Raw genomic sequence first — 18,430 nt, forward strand, 5'->3', positions numbered from 1 at the left:
TTCTTGACGCGTCAAGCGTAATGCGCATGCGCGGATCCAATGGCCAATCAGGCGCGTAGCTGTACAGCAATGGTTGGATAAACAGTAGCTGGTGTGCTGCTAATATCTGCGCAGACTCACGGTTTTTAACGGCGACTAGTGAAATAACAGGCCTGTCAATCGTACGTTGGAGTAAGGTTTGTTTCGTTTTCGATCCGTATTTGGTCTGCAACATTCTAGTGAGTGTGGCTGTTTTGTTGGCGGTTGTAGTTTAAATTGGCCACGAAAACTCGAACAGTATCACCAAGCTTAATAACTGCCTCTTTTCTGAACTGTTTACGTCTGTAGACGAAGCAAGCATGATGCGATGCAGCTATTGTCACGTTAGCCAAACCCCCGTATAACTCCGAACATCTTCAGTTACTGACTCTTTGAGCAAACACATTTCCCGGTACCTTGCAGTGAACATGACTGAAAGGGAGGAACGACGCTTCGCGGAGGTACCCCGCGAATCCATTAAACTGATGGCCGAGAGCGCTGGAGTGGAGCTCAACGAGGAGGTCGCAGCTCTGCTGGCCGAGGATGTGTGTTATCGTCTCAGAGAAGCAACACAGGTATTTTCAAAATTATGCCGTTTATCTGAAGATTTAACACTCAATTCTCCTGCAAGTGCACGTGTCTTTTCAATGATTGTGTGTTTGTCAGTAAGTAATGTGTAATTTTGCAAGGAATCAAGCATGCAGGTTTTATCTATCACAACAGAACAGCTCACAGTTCATGCGACATGCTAAAAGAAGAAAGCTGAGTGTCGAAGACTTCAACAGAGCGTTGCGTTGGAGCAATACTGAGGTATCTCATTGTGTTTATTTATAATGTGAGTGTAACAGTTATACTTGACTGTTACACTTTAAAACTGAGGGCAACATTACATTTGCTGTATATTTTCAAGACCGTTTGTGGCTACGGTGCACAAGACTCCTTACCGTTCCGACCATTAAAGGAAGGAGAACTTTTCTTTGTGGAGGATAGAGAGATAAACCTGGTGGAGTTGGCGCTTGCTACCAACATCCCCAAAGGCTGTGCAGAGACAATGGTTCGAGGTACGGTGGGTGTCAGAAGTTAAATTGAGTGGAGATTACTAGCTTGCATTTTATAAACCTATAGTTTTCTTTTGTGTGCTTTGGCAGTACATGTGTCATATCTTGATGGGAAAGGCAATCTGGAACCTCAAGGCACAGGTAAACTTAAAACATGTGAGCTGCTATATGTGTGTATTACTTCAATTGATTAGTTTGATCCTTGCTGTATACAACAGAAAAAAATATCAAATATTAGAATAGAGGGAAAATACCAGGGCAACCAACTGTAGGCATGAAGTGGCCCACTTGTCTGGCACCTTGTTTGGGAAACCAAATAAAAGGCACATTAAAATCACTGCTAAATTCATGTTAAAGGAATAGTTCACCCCAAAAAAGGAAATTTCTTTGTTCTGCTAAACACAAGAAAAGATATTTTGTGCAATGTTTGTAACCAAATTTCCTATTGTGGAATTCAATGGTGCTCCAAAACAGTTTCATTACAAACGTTAAAAAATAATTTGTGTTAAGCTGGAAAAAGATACATTTATACAGGTTCAGAACATCCTGAGGGTGAGTTAATAATGACAGATGTTTAATTTTTGGGTGAACTATCACTTAAATATATAATCTAGCCCTGTATTTATTACCGAACCCTAATGTAGGACTGAGCAGTATATCAAGTTTTGGTAATATCAGTATTTTTCCTCAATGGGATACAGAATGAGACAGGACCATCTATTAGGGGTGGGTGGTATGACCAAAAATCTGTTTCATAAAATAAGTAACGACACATTTCACGGAAGGATTGCATGATAAACACATGCGATTATTATGCACGTCTCATCAGTAAAGCCTGTCCTTTATTAATTAGTAAATCCCCATCACCTGCTTTCAGATGGAGCTGCAATAGGCTTGTTCGACTTCATGTGGTTCCACAAAAACCGACAGGCAGATGACATCACAGGATCGCGGAGCGATTTGAAAAAATAAGCAGCAATCTGATCTCGCACTGTACTATGTCATTTGCCTGTCCGTTCTTGCAGCGCTGCATAAAGTCGAGCAATATTTAATACACCGAGCCATAGTTCACTGACAAGCTAGGACGAATCACCTGCGATAATGAATGCAATATTTCCCAGCTTGTCAGTAAACTATGGCTTTGTGTAGTAAATTTTGCTCCATCTGAAAGCAGGTCATGGCGATTTACTATTACTCATGGAACCAGCTTTAATGATGAGATGTACATGATAATCGTATGCGATTTACTGTGCAGCCCTATAGGGCGTTATTTAGCCATCCTTAGTTTTGCAAAATGCGAGAAGTGCCTTTTTTATATGGCAGTTCTTGCACATGCCTTGAGAGACCCTTGGTGGGTTCACTTGTGGTTAATATGAAATTACAGACTTATATTTATCTTTTTCCTGATCATTTGTTGTGTGTGCACTATTTCACATGTTCTGTTGTCACACTCAGTCTAACATGCAGGAGTGCAGAGTTAGCCATGCCTACTTATTTACGTCCATGTTTTTTATCATATGCCGTTTTAATAAAAATGATTGTGACATCTCACATGAGGCTTTGACTTGCTTGTAAAGTATTATTCCACTTAGCAAAAATACTGAGATATTTATCGCCATTTGTCCCAAAATTAGAGAGAAGCGTTTTGGTCAATAACTCCCAGCCCTAACACTATCTTCTGTTGTTTAGTACCCACTTCTGTTCAGTCTCTATCAGACGATCTGCTGAAGTATTACCAACAAATAACTCGAGCCATTTTAGGAGAGGACCCCCATCTTATGAAGGTACTCTTTGTCACTACACCGTTAATCTGAACATAACATAATGCAAATAAACAGTAGAATACAAATTCTGTTCTTTTCCTAAAATAATTTAACTAGGTTGCTCTGCTGGACCTACAGTACAATTCAAAGATTGCTGCCCTCCTTCCTTACTTTGTGTACGTCATCAGCGGGGTATGTCTGTTTTGTACATAAAAAATAGCATTATTATATATGGAAAAATGTACAAAAAAACAAAGATTTGTTTTCTAATGAAATTAGATAATGTAATATGGTGAACTGTTCTGTCCATATTATGATTTATTTTCTTTCTTTTTTACCATATTCAGGTAAAGTCAGTAAGTCATGACCTAGACCAGTTAAATAGACTTCTACATATGGTGAAAAGTCTGGTGCAGAACCCGTATCTGTACCTGGGCTCATATGTGCGCAGTTTGGTGTCCAGTGTCATGTACTGCATTTTGGAGCCACTGGCGGCCTCCATCAATCCTCTTAATGATCACTGGACCCTGAGAGACTACGCTGCTTTGCTGCTGAGCCACATCTTCTGGTATATAAGAAAAAAACAAGCATTAATATTTTCCAACTGACATTTTATCTAAATATGAGCTTATCTGCTACAAAACTTTGTGAACTGCCAGCTCAATTTTAATGGCACTCATTTTAATACTGAAAGCATTGATTGGATTTGTCAAGTTTTTCAATAGTACATGTGATATGACATTCCCATCATACTACTTTAAGCAAACACTTAATCAAATTTGAACTGATCTTGTGATTTAAATCTGCTTGAATCATTTTTCGATTATAATCTTTGATTTGCTATAACCATTCTAACTTCTAGGACACATGGTGATCTTGTAAGTGGGCTGTACCATCAGATCTTGCTGTCACTGCAAAAAGTTCTCTCTGATCCAGTTAGACCTCTCTGTTCCCACTATGGAGCTGTAGTGGGTCTGCATGCTCTTGGCTGGAAGGTAAAGCCCCGGTCACACAACATGACATTCAGAGGTAAAATGCACACTGGTTTATCTGTATTTTTTCTCCCAACACAGGCTGTTGAACGTGTGTTGTATCCTCACCTCCCTGCTTACTGGGCAAATTTACAAGCTGTGTTAGATGATTATTCTGTATCCAACGCTCAGGTAAAAGCAGATGGCCATAAAGTCTATGGAGCCATTCTGGTAAGCACTTTTCAGGATGCTAAGATAAACATGTATGGATAATGTTGTAAAATCTTATAAAAAAAGAAGAGGAAATTTAAGGAAAAGTTGGGTTTTGTATCACAGGTTTTAAGTTCAGAGGTTAAAAAACTTTTATAAATATTGACTTTGACTATTGAGTTTAACTTATTCTATTATGCAAGAAGAGACCACAATGTGGGCAAAATTGTTTTTCAGGGATGACTATTAAATGGTTAATTAAACCATAATGATTTTTTTTTTGGAAATTTACTCATCCTAATGTTGTTTAAAACTTTTTGAGTTTCTTTATTTTGTTGAACGCAAAAGAAGATATTTTGGTAACACTGGTAATACTATGGGTACCGTCAACTGTGTGCTTAGCATCTATGATCAAAAAATCTTCTGTGTTCAACAAAATAAAGATACATAACTTATATATAACTTATACAGATTTAGAACAACATAAGGGTGAGTAAATAATGACAGAATCGTAATTTTTGGTTAACTATCACTTTAAGTAGAAGTTTAGTAGAACGTGCACACCAATGCTTTTTTACGTGGCTGAAAACACCTGGCGGGCAGCTTTATTTCAGCCGACTGCCAGTTTTCTTTAGCGGAGCGCTTTGGTTTCTGTAATAATTCTGCTTTGTTTATCGGACGTTGTACAGTGCACCGGTTGGTTGTTGTGATATTTGTCCAACCCCTCCTCCACTGTGATTGTACGGCCATGTAAGTGCTGACATTGACGAGCTGAGCTTTTCATCCAAAGTTGAATATATAAGGGGCTGGACACACCAAAGCTTTTACGCCTGCGGCCGGCAAATATTTTCAATTGTTTCCAATGGAAGCTCGGCGTTTTTCAAATAAGCCAGCAATTAGCGGTTTTCTTCTGTGCTAAAAACCGGCGCACCGGCGTTTTTTCCGCGCTCAGCGCTGAGCACGATGAGTTGAAAAATTTTCAACTTTGGATGAAAAGCTCTGCTCATCAATGTCAGTTCTCACGCGGCCATCCAATCACAGTGGAGGAGGGGCGGGACAAGTATCACAGCAACCAACCGTCTCACAGCTGTCGTATCAGAGCTTCCAAAGTGCTTAGCTGAAGAAAGCTGGCACTCAGCTGAAAAACAGCTGGCATTCGGCGTTGTCCAGGCGTTTTCAGCCGCGTTTAAAAGTTTTGGTGTACACAACCCCTAAGAGCGCTGGCTTTCAGCACGGAAAAAAAACCTGCCAGCTGCTGGCTTTTTTGAAAAACGCCACTCTTCCATTGGAAACAATTAAAAACATACACTGGTGTAAAAGTTTTGGTGTGCATGCCCTCTAAGGAAGATTTTTAGCTGAGACCATGGTCCTTCCTATAATGGAAATCCTCAGGTGCAGATAAACTAACAATTTATTAAAACATTTAACCGAAATTATTCTCAGATATTTGATTGCAGAATGCCTTGATTTAATAAACAAATGCCATCAGAATTAAATATTGCAGAGAGCTGTTATAAATTGAGAGAGATAAATTTATACATTTATAAAACACTTAAAGTACACCGTGCAGAATCAAATATTGGTCTTGTTCATTTATTAATTATTTTAGATTCGCTGTAAAAACAAGTTATTGTCTCTAATGCAAACCTATCAAATGAGAGTGACCACTTAACTTTCCTTCATGAAGGTGGCGGTAGAGCGTTTGCTAAAGATGAAGGCACATAGTCTCTCCACGGCAGCTGAAGGAGGCAGTGCCACTCTAGAAGGATCTGTCACTGGAGCAGGAGGATTCCGAGAAAGCTCTCCTGGTCTCAGCCCTCCTCCGGAACCCATCTCTGAACCCCCTCTTGGCATTGCAAGCCATTTACAAGCAGGTGGAGCTGGTTGCCAATGGGAAGAATGGACCCCAGTCTCTCTTCCAGCCATGTACTGTGAACTCTACTCTTTTTTTGGAGACAGTTTGGCTGTACGGTTTAGCACTGACCCACCACTAGGTGGCATCCCCCCAGCAGCTCCCTGTCAATCGTTAGATAACAGGAAGGAGCCAGCTAGTGGTGCTGCCAATCTTGAGAGTACACGAAAGATGCCCCAACTGACTGCAAGTATGAACATCAGCCCACGGCAAGACGGAAGCCCACGCACAGAACAACCACCAAGTCTGGCTGCTACTGCCCCAGGGAGGTAAGAATCAAAGCCCTTATCTCAGGGTTCCCCAAATCTTACCCTGGAAGGCCGGAGCACTACAGAGTTTAGGTCCAACCCTAATCAAACTTACCCACCTGTGATTTTCTAGTGATCATGAAGACCTTGATTAGCTTGCTCAGTTGTGTTTGATCAGGGTTGGATCTAAACTCTGCAGTGCTCCGGCCCTCCAGGGTAAGATTTGGGGAACCCTGCCTTATCTATTTGATTTTGTGACAACACAAAGTTGTGTTGAACAGGAAACTCCTTGAGCCTGCAACAAAGCTTTTGGACAGAGTACATTTCTTCTCATCTGTGGCCTCTTTGTCCCTTCTACAGATCTTTTGCCCGCTCATCCTCAGTCTCACGTTCCAGATCCTCTTCATCCCGTGCTGGGCGTTCAAGCAGCCAATCCAGAGACATTTTTCCCAAAGCCCGTTTCCCACCCCCTCAGGCTGGACTTCCGGCCTTTTCTTTCATTATCGGCGGAAGGCAGATGGGTCGCCGTTGCCAGGGACGACGCTTCCAGACAAGCTTTATTCCAACTCCACCTGTTACTTCCCTTCCACCTCGTGTCTATGCTCACAAGTTACCAGTCATAGGACGAGTCAGTAAACCAGTGCGGCGCTGGACATCTTCCCATTACTCACTTCACCTGCCACTTTAGGATGTGTGTACAGTTGTTTTGTTTATGTACATTCCTTGCTGAATTATTTTCTGTAATGATTTGGGCCTGTAAAATAAATACTACATCATGTAAGATATGCAAAATTTAAATTTTTGTACTACAATTATTTGAAGTGTGTTTTTTATGTCATGATCTTCACTTAAGTATACAACTTCATTCACTCTTTTGTGCACATTCAATATTTGACATTATGGGTGTGAAACTAATTTGTGTCAGTGATGTTAAATGCAGTTCTTACGTGACTTCTAATCTGCCTTGACATGCAAAGAAATGTGCTGTTGTGAATTAAATTTGAGAACCTATGTGAGGGGAATTAATTGTTACGTTGGCTATTTTCCTTGCATAAAGCATTTATATTTTCACATATGCAGTAAGCCAGACACCTTTATCCAAAAGACTTGCAAAGTGATACTGACAGCCCACTGTAAAGTTAACCATGGTTTGATTATAGTAAAAGTATATTATGTATGCATATTATTACCGTTGGGTTACTACAAATATCGTGAAAGATTGTTACTATAGTAAGACAAGTCAAGGTTTGGTTGTAGTTTGCACATTGAGTAGACAGAGAAGGCTGATGCATCAAACTTTAAACATGTTGAACTCTCCGTATCAGTTCCCAGCTTTTGTTACACATAGCCTACTTGTGGTGTGGTATACTGAGGACACAAAACAATTATGGACATAAAAATGATTCTGGTTGGAGATAACGCGAAAACTTTTCTACGTGCTCACGCTTTAACCTTCATGATCATCACATACGGGTTGTTTATCATTTGCGGTGCTGTTGTTTTTATGATATTGGAAGAGCCTGGAGAGAATGATCTCGTTGAACAGGTCTGTGAACTAAAAGCACGTTTTTTGGCAGACAATCGTTGTGTTGAAGAGCGCAGTTTGGATAAGCTGTTAACGAAGGTGCTTTCTGCGAGTCGACGCGGTGTGGCCGTATTAAAATCAGACAGCGATCAATGTAACTTCGACTTCACATCGTCGTTGTTTTTCGTCATTACGTTTCTCACTACCACAGGTGAGCTGTCAGACCTAAATGAAAACCCTTCTGCATGTTTCAGATCAAAAACTACTGTTGTAATTTTACTTATCACTAAAGTATAATTACAAAGGTTTCATTAAAAATGGCTTCACCCAGTGAATAAAAATGCTGAAACAAAAATATAAAAAGTGAACAATGTTGATGCAGAAAATGATTTATAAGCAACAGTCAAGTTAAATTTATACTTTGATTACTTTCCATTGATAATTGTTGTATATTTAGTTGTTTTATTTATTATCTATTTATATTTTACTCGAATTAAATAGATGTTTCCTCATTTGAGTACACACCCCACACCATATTGCCAAAAGTTTTGGGACACCTGCCTTTATATGCACATGAACCTCAATGGCATCCCATTCTTAATCCATAGGGTTTAAGATATAACAGCTTCAACTCTTCTTGGAAGACTTTCTACAAGCTTTAGGAGTGTGTTTATGGGAATTTTTGACAATTTCTCTAAAATCACATTTATATGGTCAGACACTGATGTTGGACTAGAAGGCCTCCCCTCTAATTCATCCCAAAGATTGGGATGAGGCTCTGTGCAGGCCAGTCAAGTTCCTCTACACAAAATTCACTAATTCATGTCTTTATGGATCTTGCTTTGTGCACTGGTGCATAGTCATGTTCGTACAGGAAGGGGCTATCCCCAAACCCAAATGAGCTGGGCCCGGTTCCCCAAAACGTTCTTATCGCTAAGAAGTTCTTAACCTATTCCTTAACCTCTCTCTTAACTCTATGGCACGATTCCCAAAACGTTCGTACGCTAAGTATATCTTCTGTAAGTCACACTTTCGTAAGGTTGGTCTGGACCATTCGTAAGCTCTCTCTTAGCGTTGTTTGAGCGCAAAACGCTATCGCCGCAGTCTTTAGAAATCAGCGCAGCACAGTACAAGTCAAACTATGGTATGCTGACAATGATTTTATGTTATGGACATTTTTAAGACTTATAATAAAATATGTTTGCAATGGATACGGGACTATTTATGCAGTTGACTTTATTTGGTATCAGAACTAATGAATCAAAGACGGCGCCGGTGTTTGTTCCTCATTGAAGTCTGTTCCCTCTATGTTTATAGCGTTTTCATCACGTTACATTTATAATTTATTTAGAAAGATTAAAGATTTCAATTGGTTATACTAAAAAGCAATAATATCATGTATTCTATTATACAATTTATTAAATATTTCATATGTGACAGTTTTATGTCTTTTAACATAGCCTGTCTTTTTCTTTTCTTTTCTTTTTTTCCCTACTGTTTGTTTTAAAACTGTTATGTTTCCAAACATAATAAATATACTGTAAAAATAAATGACTTACAATCAAGAACAGTCAAGATACATTACATAAATGCACATGTGACAGTACGAGTTAAACTCATAATTACTTTGCACTCTTTTGGCCAATCGCTGTCCCTGGCTCTCCCTATAAATAAATGTCGTAGTCCTTTGGACTGCTGTCTTGCTCACTGGTGAAGGAAGTGCGTCATACTTCCGGGTCACTCGCTCCGTGTGTTTTGCTGCTGCACAACAGATCTCTGGTTGGTTGGCGAATCCTCTGCACGGTCGCTCAACGCATTCAAAAGCGGATGTTAACGCAGGCAACCTGTACTGTTTGTACCCTTTGAGCTGTCTTCTCCTCCTGGGTGATACAAGACGATGCCTGATCGAGATCGGACTGATTCAACTGGAGACTGACTTCAGCTGCAGAGCATTTATTCATTAGCTGCTGTTTTGCCTGGATTATTGTTCGTGTAACGTGCATATGTGGGTTGTTATATTAACGCCAGCTGTGTTGTACGTCTGTCTTGAATAACTGGTGGTGTCAACGTGCATCCACTGGTCGTTTTGTCAACCACTTTATGTGACTGCCGCACGCTCGCCCTGGATTGCTGTTTGTGCACGCATGTGCGTTGAACATTGATACTAGCCCCTTATTTAGTTGTATGCTCGCCCTGTGTTGCTGTGTGAATGCACGTGCATGCTGAGAACATCATACTAGTCCATACTTTATTCAATCACTGCATGCCTGCCGTGGACTGTTGCTTATGTACGTGCATGCTTTGAACATTATACAAATCATCTCAGCTCATCACCAAAACGCCCGCGTTGGACGTGCATGTTTTGCGGTCATCTCCGCGATTCTATTTGAGTACTGCACGCCGGTTTGTTTGCTGCCGATTAGCGACGAATGTGTTTTGAACACTGATGAACGTATTCTGAACAGTGTGCCAGCAACCTTACTGTTTACAACCTTCCCGGCCATTGGTCTGTTTGAATGGGCGAGCTTCCTGTTTTATGTGGGCTAGTATTTCAACTGTGTGTATACTGCTAAAGGGGGTTTGTTTCCTGTTATAATTTGGTTGGTTAAGTGTTTTGTTTGTTTTGTTTCCCGTTTGTTGAAACTGTCTTTATTGTTTGGATTTTGTTTCTCTTTTTTTGTGTCAATACAAAGTAATTTAGTTAATTGTGTATTTTCATTTATTGTTTTTGTTTTAGTTTATTTCCTCTGATTTATCTTATTTGACTTACATTTGGTTTTGTTTAGTGATAAGTTTATTTTTGTTATTCTGTGCACTGCCTTTGTGGAGCCATTGTTGGCCTTGGCAGTTTATTATATATTTAGTGATTTAACTTTATTTAGCTTTCTTTGATATTGAGTTTTGTCTGTCGATTTAACCCTTTTGTGTGTTTGTTTTTGTTCCAGCTGCTGAGAGCTGAAGGTGGTGGTATTGGTGTCCCGGGTGGTGGTGTCCCTTTGCCAGTGTGCTGTGGCAATTACCCCGTTTTTTCCATATTCACTGTTTTGCTGTGTGTGTGTGTGTGTGTGTGTGTGTGTGTGTGTGTTCACGTGGGTGATTTATTTTTTTTTTGGATTTCTCTACGCCCTTGTGACCTGTTTCCCCCACCGGTAAGCCTCAGCAGCCACTATAGTTTGCCCCCCTTCCCAAGTATGAATGTGTTTTAAAATGGTGTTTTATGATTGAAATAAAGTATTGTCTATTTTTTCGAACTTCGTCTCTGGCTTAATTGTATACGTACCTGGGTGTCCTTACGTGTACTTAGAATATCAAAATTAGGAACTAACACCAAGTATTCCCTGGGTGTAAGTCCCAGGGTGGCGTAGTCAGTGTTTTGGGGGTAGGTTCTCTTTAAAACTAACCACCCCTCCCTCTTTGTACCGCCACACACACATATACATCTCAGTAGCCATTAAAACTTTCAATGTATATACAGAATAAACGTATAATGTGATAAAAATGCTATAAAAACAATACACTAAAGGGAAACATAGGGGAAACAGACTTCCACACAACACCGGCCACGTAACTGTTTAGTCCATGCCAATATTTTTATTCTTCAACCCTTAAACCTTTTGACATTTTGTCTGACGTGGCTAAATAAAAAAATCGCCTTCTAAGACAACTCATTATGGAGCTGCTAGATCTTCTTAGACCATATTCTCTATCTAACTAGGTTGCTTTTTATTGAAAACATTAATGGTAAGCAATAGCCTACCGCATTAAACAGAAATACTGCAATCAATTCTGATTGTTAAGTACCTTAACAGTCGTATAAAAGTGTATTACATATTTTTTTAAAGTCAAAACCCATGTCAAGAAGCGGCACAAGTGGCACAACGGGATAAGGAGGGTGGATAAAGAGCGAGGGATACCCGGTTCGTCTACCCGTATTACTGACAATTTGATCATTTAATTAATAGTCTATATTTTACGGATAACTTAAACTATGTTAAAATAAATGTGACTGGAATAATTTGAGTAATGTTCCATTTGTATATAACGTGTTGTCTTTCTTAACGCCGTAATGCACTTTCGCGTGAAGTGGAAAATCGATCCCTGAGTGATCGATCACAAATAATTCAGCACCTTCACTTGGGACAGCGCCATTGTACGTCGTTCTTAGAGGCAGCGTGTTAAGAAGCTTCTTAACCCTTGTGCCTTGTTCCAATTCACTACCCTTTCGTGTTGTTAGCGGCCAAAAAAGGCCACTAAATTAAACGGCTGTAAAAATGTATCAGATTAATATTTTTTTCAAATTTTTTTGCATAAATCTGTTAATCAACCTCAGAACTGATCAAAACTACCAAATGTTTCCAAAAATTTCATGATTTTAACTCTTTAATTGCCAAGCTCATAAGTGATGCCACTGATTTGAGAAAAAAAAAACACAAAATCACTGATTTTCAATATAAAAAGACTGAATTTTTTTTCACCCTTTTCACAGTCTTGGGCATGCCAAAAATTGGTAAAAACATTGGCTTTGATGCATTTTTAGTTTTTGTGCAGCATCAGATTAAATTTTTTTCTCCCTCATTTATTGTTTGTGGCCATTTTTTCCCCATTGACTTCCATTATAACAACATTTTTTGATTGCACAGCCATGACACCTTATTACCATGCATTTTTGATTCTTTGTGGTTTTAGTTTTTGCAAAGAGGTAAAATTTGTCATTTTTAATGTTGATCACCATGTGGCACAATTAACCCTTTAGTAGCCTGTGCAAAAAAAAGAGCTTGAATTCTGGATTGTACATTGAGTTATATGGACTATAACAGCATATTAGAGAGAGAGAGAGAGAGAGAGAGAGAGAGTGTGTGTGTGTGTGTGTGTGTGTGTGTGTGTGTGTGTGTGCGTGCGTGCGTGCGTGCGTGCTTGCATGTGTGTGCGTCTGTGTGGAAAAATCTGTAAAAAATCTTCTCTTCATCAGATTTATTAACAACATTTATTATGAACCAAAATGCAAAAACAACTTCAAATAAACTGAACAATGAAGCCAAAGTAGAGGATGGATGGAGAACTAAACAATCAAACTAATTTTTTGGTGTGTATATGTGTACGTGTGTGTGTTCAGTCTTTTTAGCAGGACTTGCAGCATATTACTTGGTGCTCTCTGCAAGTGTGTCTACCACAACGGATACAAATGCTGACTGTTCTTTTTTTGGTTCTGTACACCACTTGCATGTTCCCCTCTTCACTCCTGAGCTGCTGGTGCCTGTGGATTTGTGTCTAGAGGGACAGCTACAGGAGACTAAATCCCTCTCACCAGTGCAGCACTAACTGATGCGCGAGGGAGGTGCTCTCTCCTCAATACTAACACTAACCCTACACACACACACACACACACACACACACACACACACACACACACACACACACACACACACACACACTCGTACACACACACACTCGTACACACACACTCGTACACACACAATGGTTTTATAGTCCATATAACTCAATGTACAGACCAGAATTTATGCTCTGTTTTTTTGCACAGGCTACTAAAGGGTTAATGGTGCCACATGGTGATCAACAGTAAAAATGACAAATTTTACCTCTTTGCAAAAGGAAAAGGCACAAAGAATCAAGAATGCATGGTAATAAGGTGTCATGGCTCAGCAATAAAAAAAATGTTGTTATAATGGAAGTCAATGGGGAAAAAATGGCCACAAACAATAAATGAGGGAGAAAAAAATGTAATCTGATGCTGCACAAAAACTAAAAATGCATCAAAGCCAATGTTTTTACCAATCTTTGGCATGCCCAAGACTGTAAAAAAGGTAAAAGAAAATCCAGTCCACAGTCACGTTTTATATTGAAAATCTGTCATTTTGTGTGTTTTTTTTCCCCAAATCAGTGACACTACTTATAAACTTGGCAATGAAAGAGTTAAAATCATGGAATTTTTGCAAACATTTGGTAGTTTTGATCAGTACTGAGGTTGATTAACAGATTTATGCAAAAAAAATGTGAAAAAAATTTCATCCGATAAATTTTTACAGCAGTTTAATTTAGTGGCCTTTTTTGGCCGCTAACAACACGTAAGGGTAGTAAATTTGCCCACGGTATATTGTTACGTTTTTGAAAAATTTCAAAGCATTTTCTTAAAATATGTGTAAATATAAGATTTGTCACCAAAAATCATTCCATTTGCTGAAACACAGAGAAAGTTGTGGCCAAATTAAGACAAAAAAATTGCAAAAATGGCCAAAAATGGCCCCAACAACACATAAGGGTTAAGAGACACTTCGGGGAACACACTTAGGAACATCAACAACTTTGGTAAGATATATCTTTTTGAGTCTTCTTAGCACGCTAAGAGTGAACGTTATCGGGGAACCGGGCCCTGATCTCTGCACTAAATGGCAGTGCTGTGGTTGGGTAGTGCAGATTAAGGGGCGGTATTATCCCCTTCTGACATCACAGGGTTGCCAAATTTCAATGACCTATTTTTTTTACATGCTTGCAGAGAATAGTTTACCAAAACTAATTTACTTGGTTGTTATTTCTCATATTTTTTAGGTTGATAGAAGCACTGGAGACCCAATATTAGCACTTAAACATGGAAAAGTCAGATTTTCATGAAATGTCCCCTTTAAATTAGCTTGTATTACATATTTAGCCAAGAATACATTTCTTGCCACATGGGTTGTAAAATAAGAAATGTATTTGCTTGCCCTTGAAATACATTTTCATATAAATGTTGATATATGAAGGTTAAAACTAAATTTTCAAATTCAAAAATATATTTAATTAGGCTTTACTTTCTACAAAATGTATTTAGCATAAATTTAAAACATATTTTTCACCAGAGAATTTTGGGGGACTCTATGATTGGACCCAGTAAGTATAATTAATTATCTGGAGTTTTCACTTTAAAGTCACAATGAAACGAAAGTAGTGAATTTCTTTTTTGCAACATTGACAAATACAAAAATGCCAAATAGTTCACCCCAAATTAAACTATAATAATTACTCACCCTCATGCCATCACAGTGTGCACACTCAATACAAAATGCTTGTATTAAACAAATATCATAGTTTATTTTCATGTTATTTTTATGTCTTGATTCTGCAAGATTTTCTAAAGGTTCTTTGTCAGACTGTCTGATTTCATAAAGCATCCGTAGAGTCTTTCTGTTGCACATTGGGTTATTTGTGGTGGAAAAAGGTTTTTACAGACTTTTAAAACATGAATGATGTGGTTCTTTTAAGAATCCTTGACTAAAAAGTTCTCTAAGGAACCAAAATGGTTCTGTGGCATCCCTGCAAAAAACCCTTTTTGGCACCTGCATATTTTGGAGTATTTGGAATTTTGTGTGATATACATTCTGATCAGAATAAATTTGCGGCTAAGCAACTTTATCATACATTCCTAAACATCACACTTGCATGACAAAATGTAGTTGTACTTTTTTATACAGGCTATGGCACCACCATGCCACTTTCGGATGAAGGTCGTGCATTCTGTGTCATCTACTGCCTTGTGGGTATCCCCATTACCCTACTGCTGCTGTCCTGTCTTACACATGCCCTTCTACCTTGGATAACACACACTCCTATTCAGAACCTTCAGGTCTACTGGGGATTATCTCATAACCACGCTGCCTTATTGCACTGTAGTTTTCTGACCTTCTGCACAGCAACACTATTCTTCCTGCTACCTGCTGGTGCCCTCTGTCTGTTGGAGAATGATTGGAGTTACCTGGAGTCCCTGTACTTTTGTTTTATCTCACTTAGCACAATTGGACTTGGTGACTACCTTCCAGGGAGGACCAAAAGCCAAGCAGCACGCCAGGGACTGGAGTTTGCTACGTCCTGTGAGTTCATAAGGATTTTTTCAGCATTTGACATATTATGTGTCCGTGGCTGCCATAATGTACACTATACTAGGAATCAGACCTTACCAACACTCACATATTAGTGCATATCCAAAACTGGAGCAAAAAGCTTGTTTTATTATGGGGCAGTTTCCGGTCTAGTCCCAGACTAAAATCCATGTTTGAGCTGTCTTAACTGAAAACAGCTTGCACTGCCATAACTAAAAATATATCAGTGCCATTGTTTTGTGTCAAGATGCACACCAGGAAATTTTTTGCAAGGTATGTTTGTAAAACTACATACTGTAAATGCCCTAAAACAACTAAGGCCTAGTCCTGGATTATTCTAAACCTTATCTGGGAATCCGCCCCTAAATGTTTTAATTCAAGGTTTTTCTCTTTCAGGTTATCTTATGGTAGGACTGATCATTTTGCTTGTACTTCTGGAAAGTATTTGGGAGCTGCAGCAAATTCAGGATGTTTTGCGTTTTTTAGCTGGACCTCAGGAGGGAGAGCTGAATGGGATATGTTTGGATGAGCTTGTGCTCAGTGGAGACCTCACAGGAGACCTCACAGGTCCAGACGAGGAACCTCATTACACCCTTCCTATATCTACTATCTCGCCTGCTTTTTTAAACTTACCTACCACCCCCTCAATAGAACTGTCACCAAACTTTGACGGTACGGTAGCCAGCCACAGAAGAAACGTCTTCCTCCTTCACCAAGAACAGATCCCGCCAGCTGCCGTTGATCCCCTTCCACAATGTAAGAATAAATTCAGATAGATATAAAATAGGGTGTCTTCAAAATCCAAAAACCACTAGGTGGCAGGCTTTTCATTTTCAAGATCATTTTATTTACAAGTCTTTGGATTTACTGAGTGAAACATATTGTCTATAACAGTAGTTCTCAGACTTTGTTGGCATGCGGCCCCCTTGTGTACGGTGCATGCATCCCTTCATGGCCCCCAAAGAAAATATATGACATAAAATATTCCAAAACTTAAAATTTGAAGTAAACAAAAAATATTAAATTATACAATGTAGTGTTGTCGGTTTGTAGCCTTAGTTTTTAAGGTTTAATTACACAAAATTTATGTTAATGTATTTTTTAAACTGTCATTAAACCGGGGCCCCCCTGGCATCATCTCAGGGGTCCATGGCCCCAAGTTTGAGACCCACTGGTCTATAAGGATATAAAATAATATATATACATATAGCATTATGTCTCCTTGGATGGGAGTGCCTGTTTTACTGATTTCTTCTCTAATCACCGAAACTCTTTATATTTGTGTGCAATAGATGAGTAGTGGTTGATCTGAACAATCAGATTACAGGAGTTTTATCTAGGTCAGCTCTGAAGTCAGCCCCCCCCCACAATGCTAGAAATGCTCTTATGGTCCTTTGTTTGTCACTTGATGTCCTAATATGCTCTTAGTGACCTATTGGGGTTTCTTAAAGCACAATCTTATTAATTCAACAGGTTCTGAACAAAAAATGTCTCTATCTGTACCAGTCACCATGATTTTGCCAAGACATTAGACTTTTGTCAAATAAACATAATGTAACCTAAACCCAACCAATAACTCTAACTTAAATCAGAGGGAATTATAAATAAATAAATATATTCTACATGCTCCTAAACCTAAAATTTATTTAAAACCTACTCATACAGTCTGATAGAATCTAATCTGGGCCCGGTTCCCCGATAACGTTCACTCTTAGCGTGCTAAGAAGACTCAAAAAGATATATCTTACCAAAGTTGTTGATGTTCCTAAGTGTGTTCCCCGAAGTGTCTCTTAAGAAGCTTCTTAACACGCTGCCTCTAAGAACGACGTACAATGGCGCTGTCCCAAGTGAAGGTGCTGAATTATTTGCAATCGATCACTCAGGGATCGATTTTCCACTTCACGCGAAGGTGCATTATGACGTTAAGAAAGACAACACGTTATATACAAATGGAACATTACTCAAATTATTCCAGTCACATTTATTTTAACATAGTTTAAGTTATCCGTAAAATATAGACTATTAATTAAATGATCAAATTGTCAGTAATACGGGTAGACGAACCGGGTATCCCTCGCTATTTATCCACCCTCCTTATCCCGTTGTGCCACTTGTGCCGCTTCTTGACATGGGTTTTGACTTAAAAAAAATATGTAATACACTTTTATACGAATGTTAAGGTACTTAACAATCAGAATTGATTGGCAAGCAGCTGCAGTATTTCTGTTTAATGCGGTATTGCTTACCATTAATGTTTTCAATAAAAAGCAACCTAGTTAGATAGAGAATATGGTCTGAGAAGATCTAGCAGCTCCATGAGTTGTCTTGGAAGGCGATTTTTTTATTTAGCCTCGTCAGGCAAAATGTCAAAAGGTTTAAGGGTTGACGAATAAATAAATTGGCATGGACTTAACAGTTACGCGGCCGGTGTTGTGTGGAAGTCTGTTTCCCCTATGTTTCCCTTTAGTGTAGTGTTTTTATAGCATTTTTATCACATTATACATTTATTATTTATATACATTGAAAGTTTTAATGGCTACTGAGATGTATATGTGTGCATTTATGTAATGTATCTTGACTGTTCTTGATTGTAAGTCATTTATTTTTACAGTATGAATCATATTATATGTATAATATATATTTATTATGTTTGGAAACATAACAGTTTTAAAACAAACAGTAGGGAAAAAAAGAAAAGAAAAGAAAAAGACAGGCTATGTTAAAAGACATAAAACTGTCACATATGAAATATTTAATAAATTGTATAATAGAATACATGATATTATTGCTTTTTAGTATAACCAATTGAAATCTTTAATCTTTCTAAATAAATTATAAATGTAACGTGATGAAA

The 18,430-nt window shown here is 38.6% G+C and overlaps 2 protein-coding genes across 5 annotated transcripts; both read left to right on the forward strand.

Annotated features, from left to right (window-relative positions):
• Positions 1–42: 42 nt before the first annotated feature.
• taf6l (TAF6-like RNA polymerase II, p300/CBP-associated factor (PCAF)-associated factor) lies at positions 43–7,215 on the forward strand. 4 transcript variants are annotated; one of them, XM_065269771.2, is made up of 12 exons: positions 43–176; positions 328–593; positions 742–828; positions 929–1,079; positions 1,167–1,217; positions 2,766–2,860; positions 2,957–3,031; positions 3,187–3,407; positions 3,702–3,834; positions 3,913–4,041; positions 5,708–6,201; positions 6,541–7,215. In XM_065269771.2, the coding sequence occupies exons 2-12, from the start codon at positions 447–449 to the stop codon at positions 6,866–6,868; spliced, it is 1,911 nt and encodes a 636-aa protein (XP_065125843.1). In that variant the 5' UTR covers positions 43–176; positions 328–446; the 3' UTR covers positions 6,869–7,215. The 4 variants fall into 4 exon arrangements, with proteins under 4 accessions (XP_065125843.1, XP_065125845.1, XP_065125842.1 ...); XM_065269773.2 differs by having other exon boundaries at positions 56–176; positions 442–593; XM_065269770.2 differs by having other exon boundaries at positions 70–218.
• A 180-nt stretch (positions 7,216–7,395) lies between these two features.
• Positions 7,396–17,255, forward strand: kcnk7 (potassium channel, subfamily K, member 7). Its single transcript, XM_065275496.1, has 3 exons — positions 7,396–7,916; positions 15,172–15,567; positions 15,973–17,255. Exons 1-3 carry the CDS (start codon positions 7,568–7,570, stop codon positions 16,350–16,352), a joined length of 1,125 nt encoding a protein of 374 aa, XP_065131568.1. The 5' UTR covers positions 7,396–7,567; the 3' UTR covers positions 16,353–17,255.
• Positions 17,256–18,430: the final 1,175 nt, after the last annotated feature.

The sequence above is a fragment of the Paramisgurnus dabryanus genome, chromosome 2 (assembly GCF_030506205.2).
Source record: "Paramisgurnus dabryanus chromosome 2, PD_genome_1.1, whole genome shotgun sequence".
Lineage (NCBI taxonomy): Eukaryota > Metazoa > Chordata > Actinopteri > Cypriniformes > Cobitidae > Paramisgurnus > Paramisgurnus dabryanus.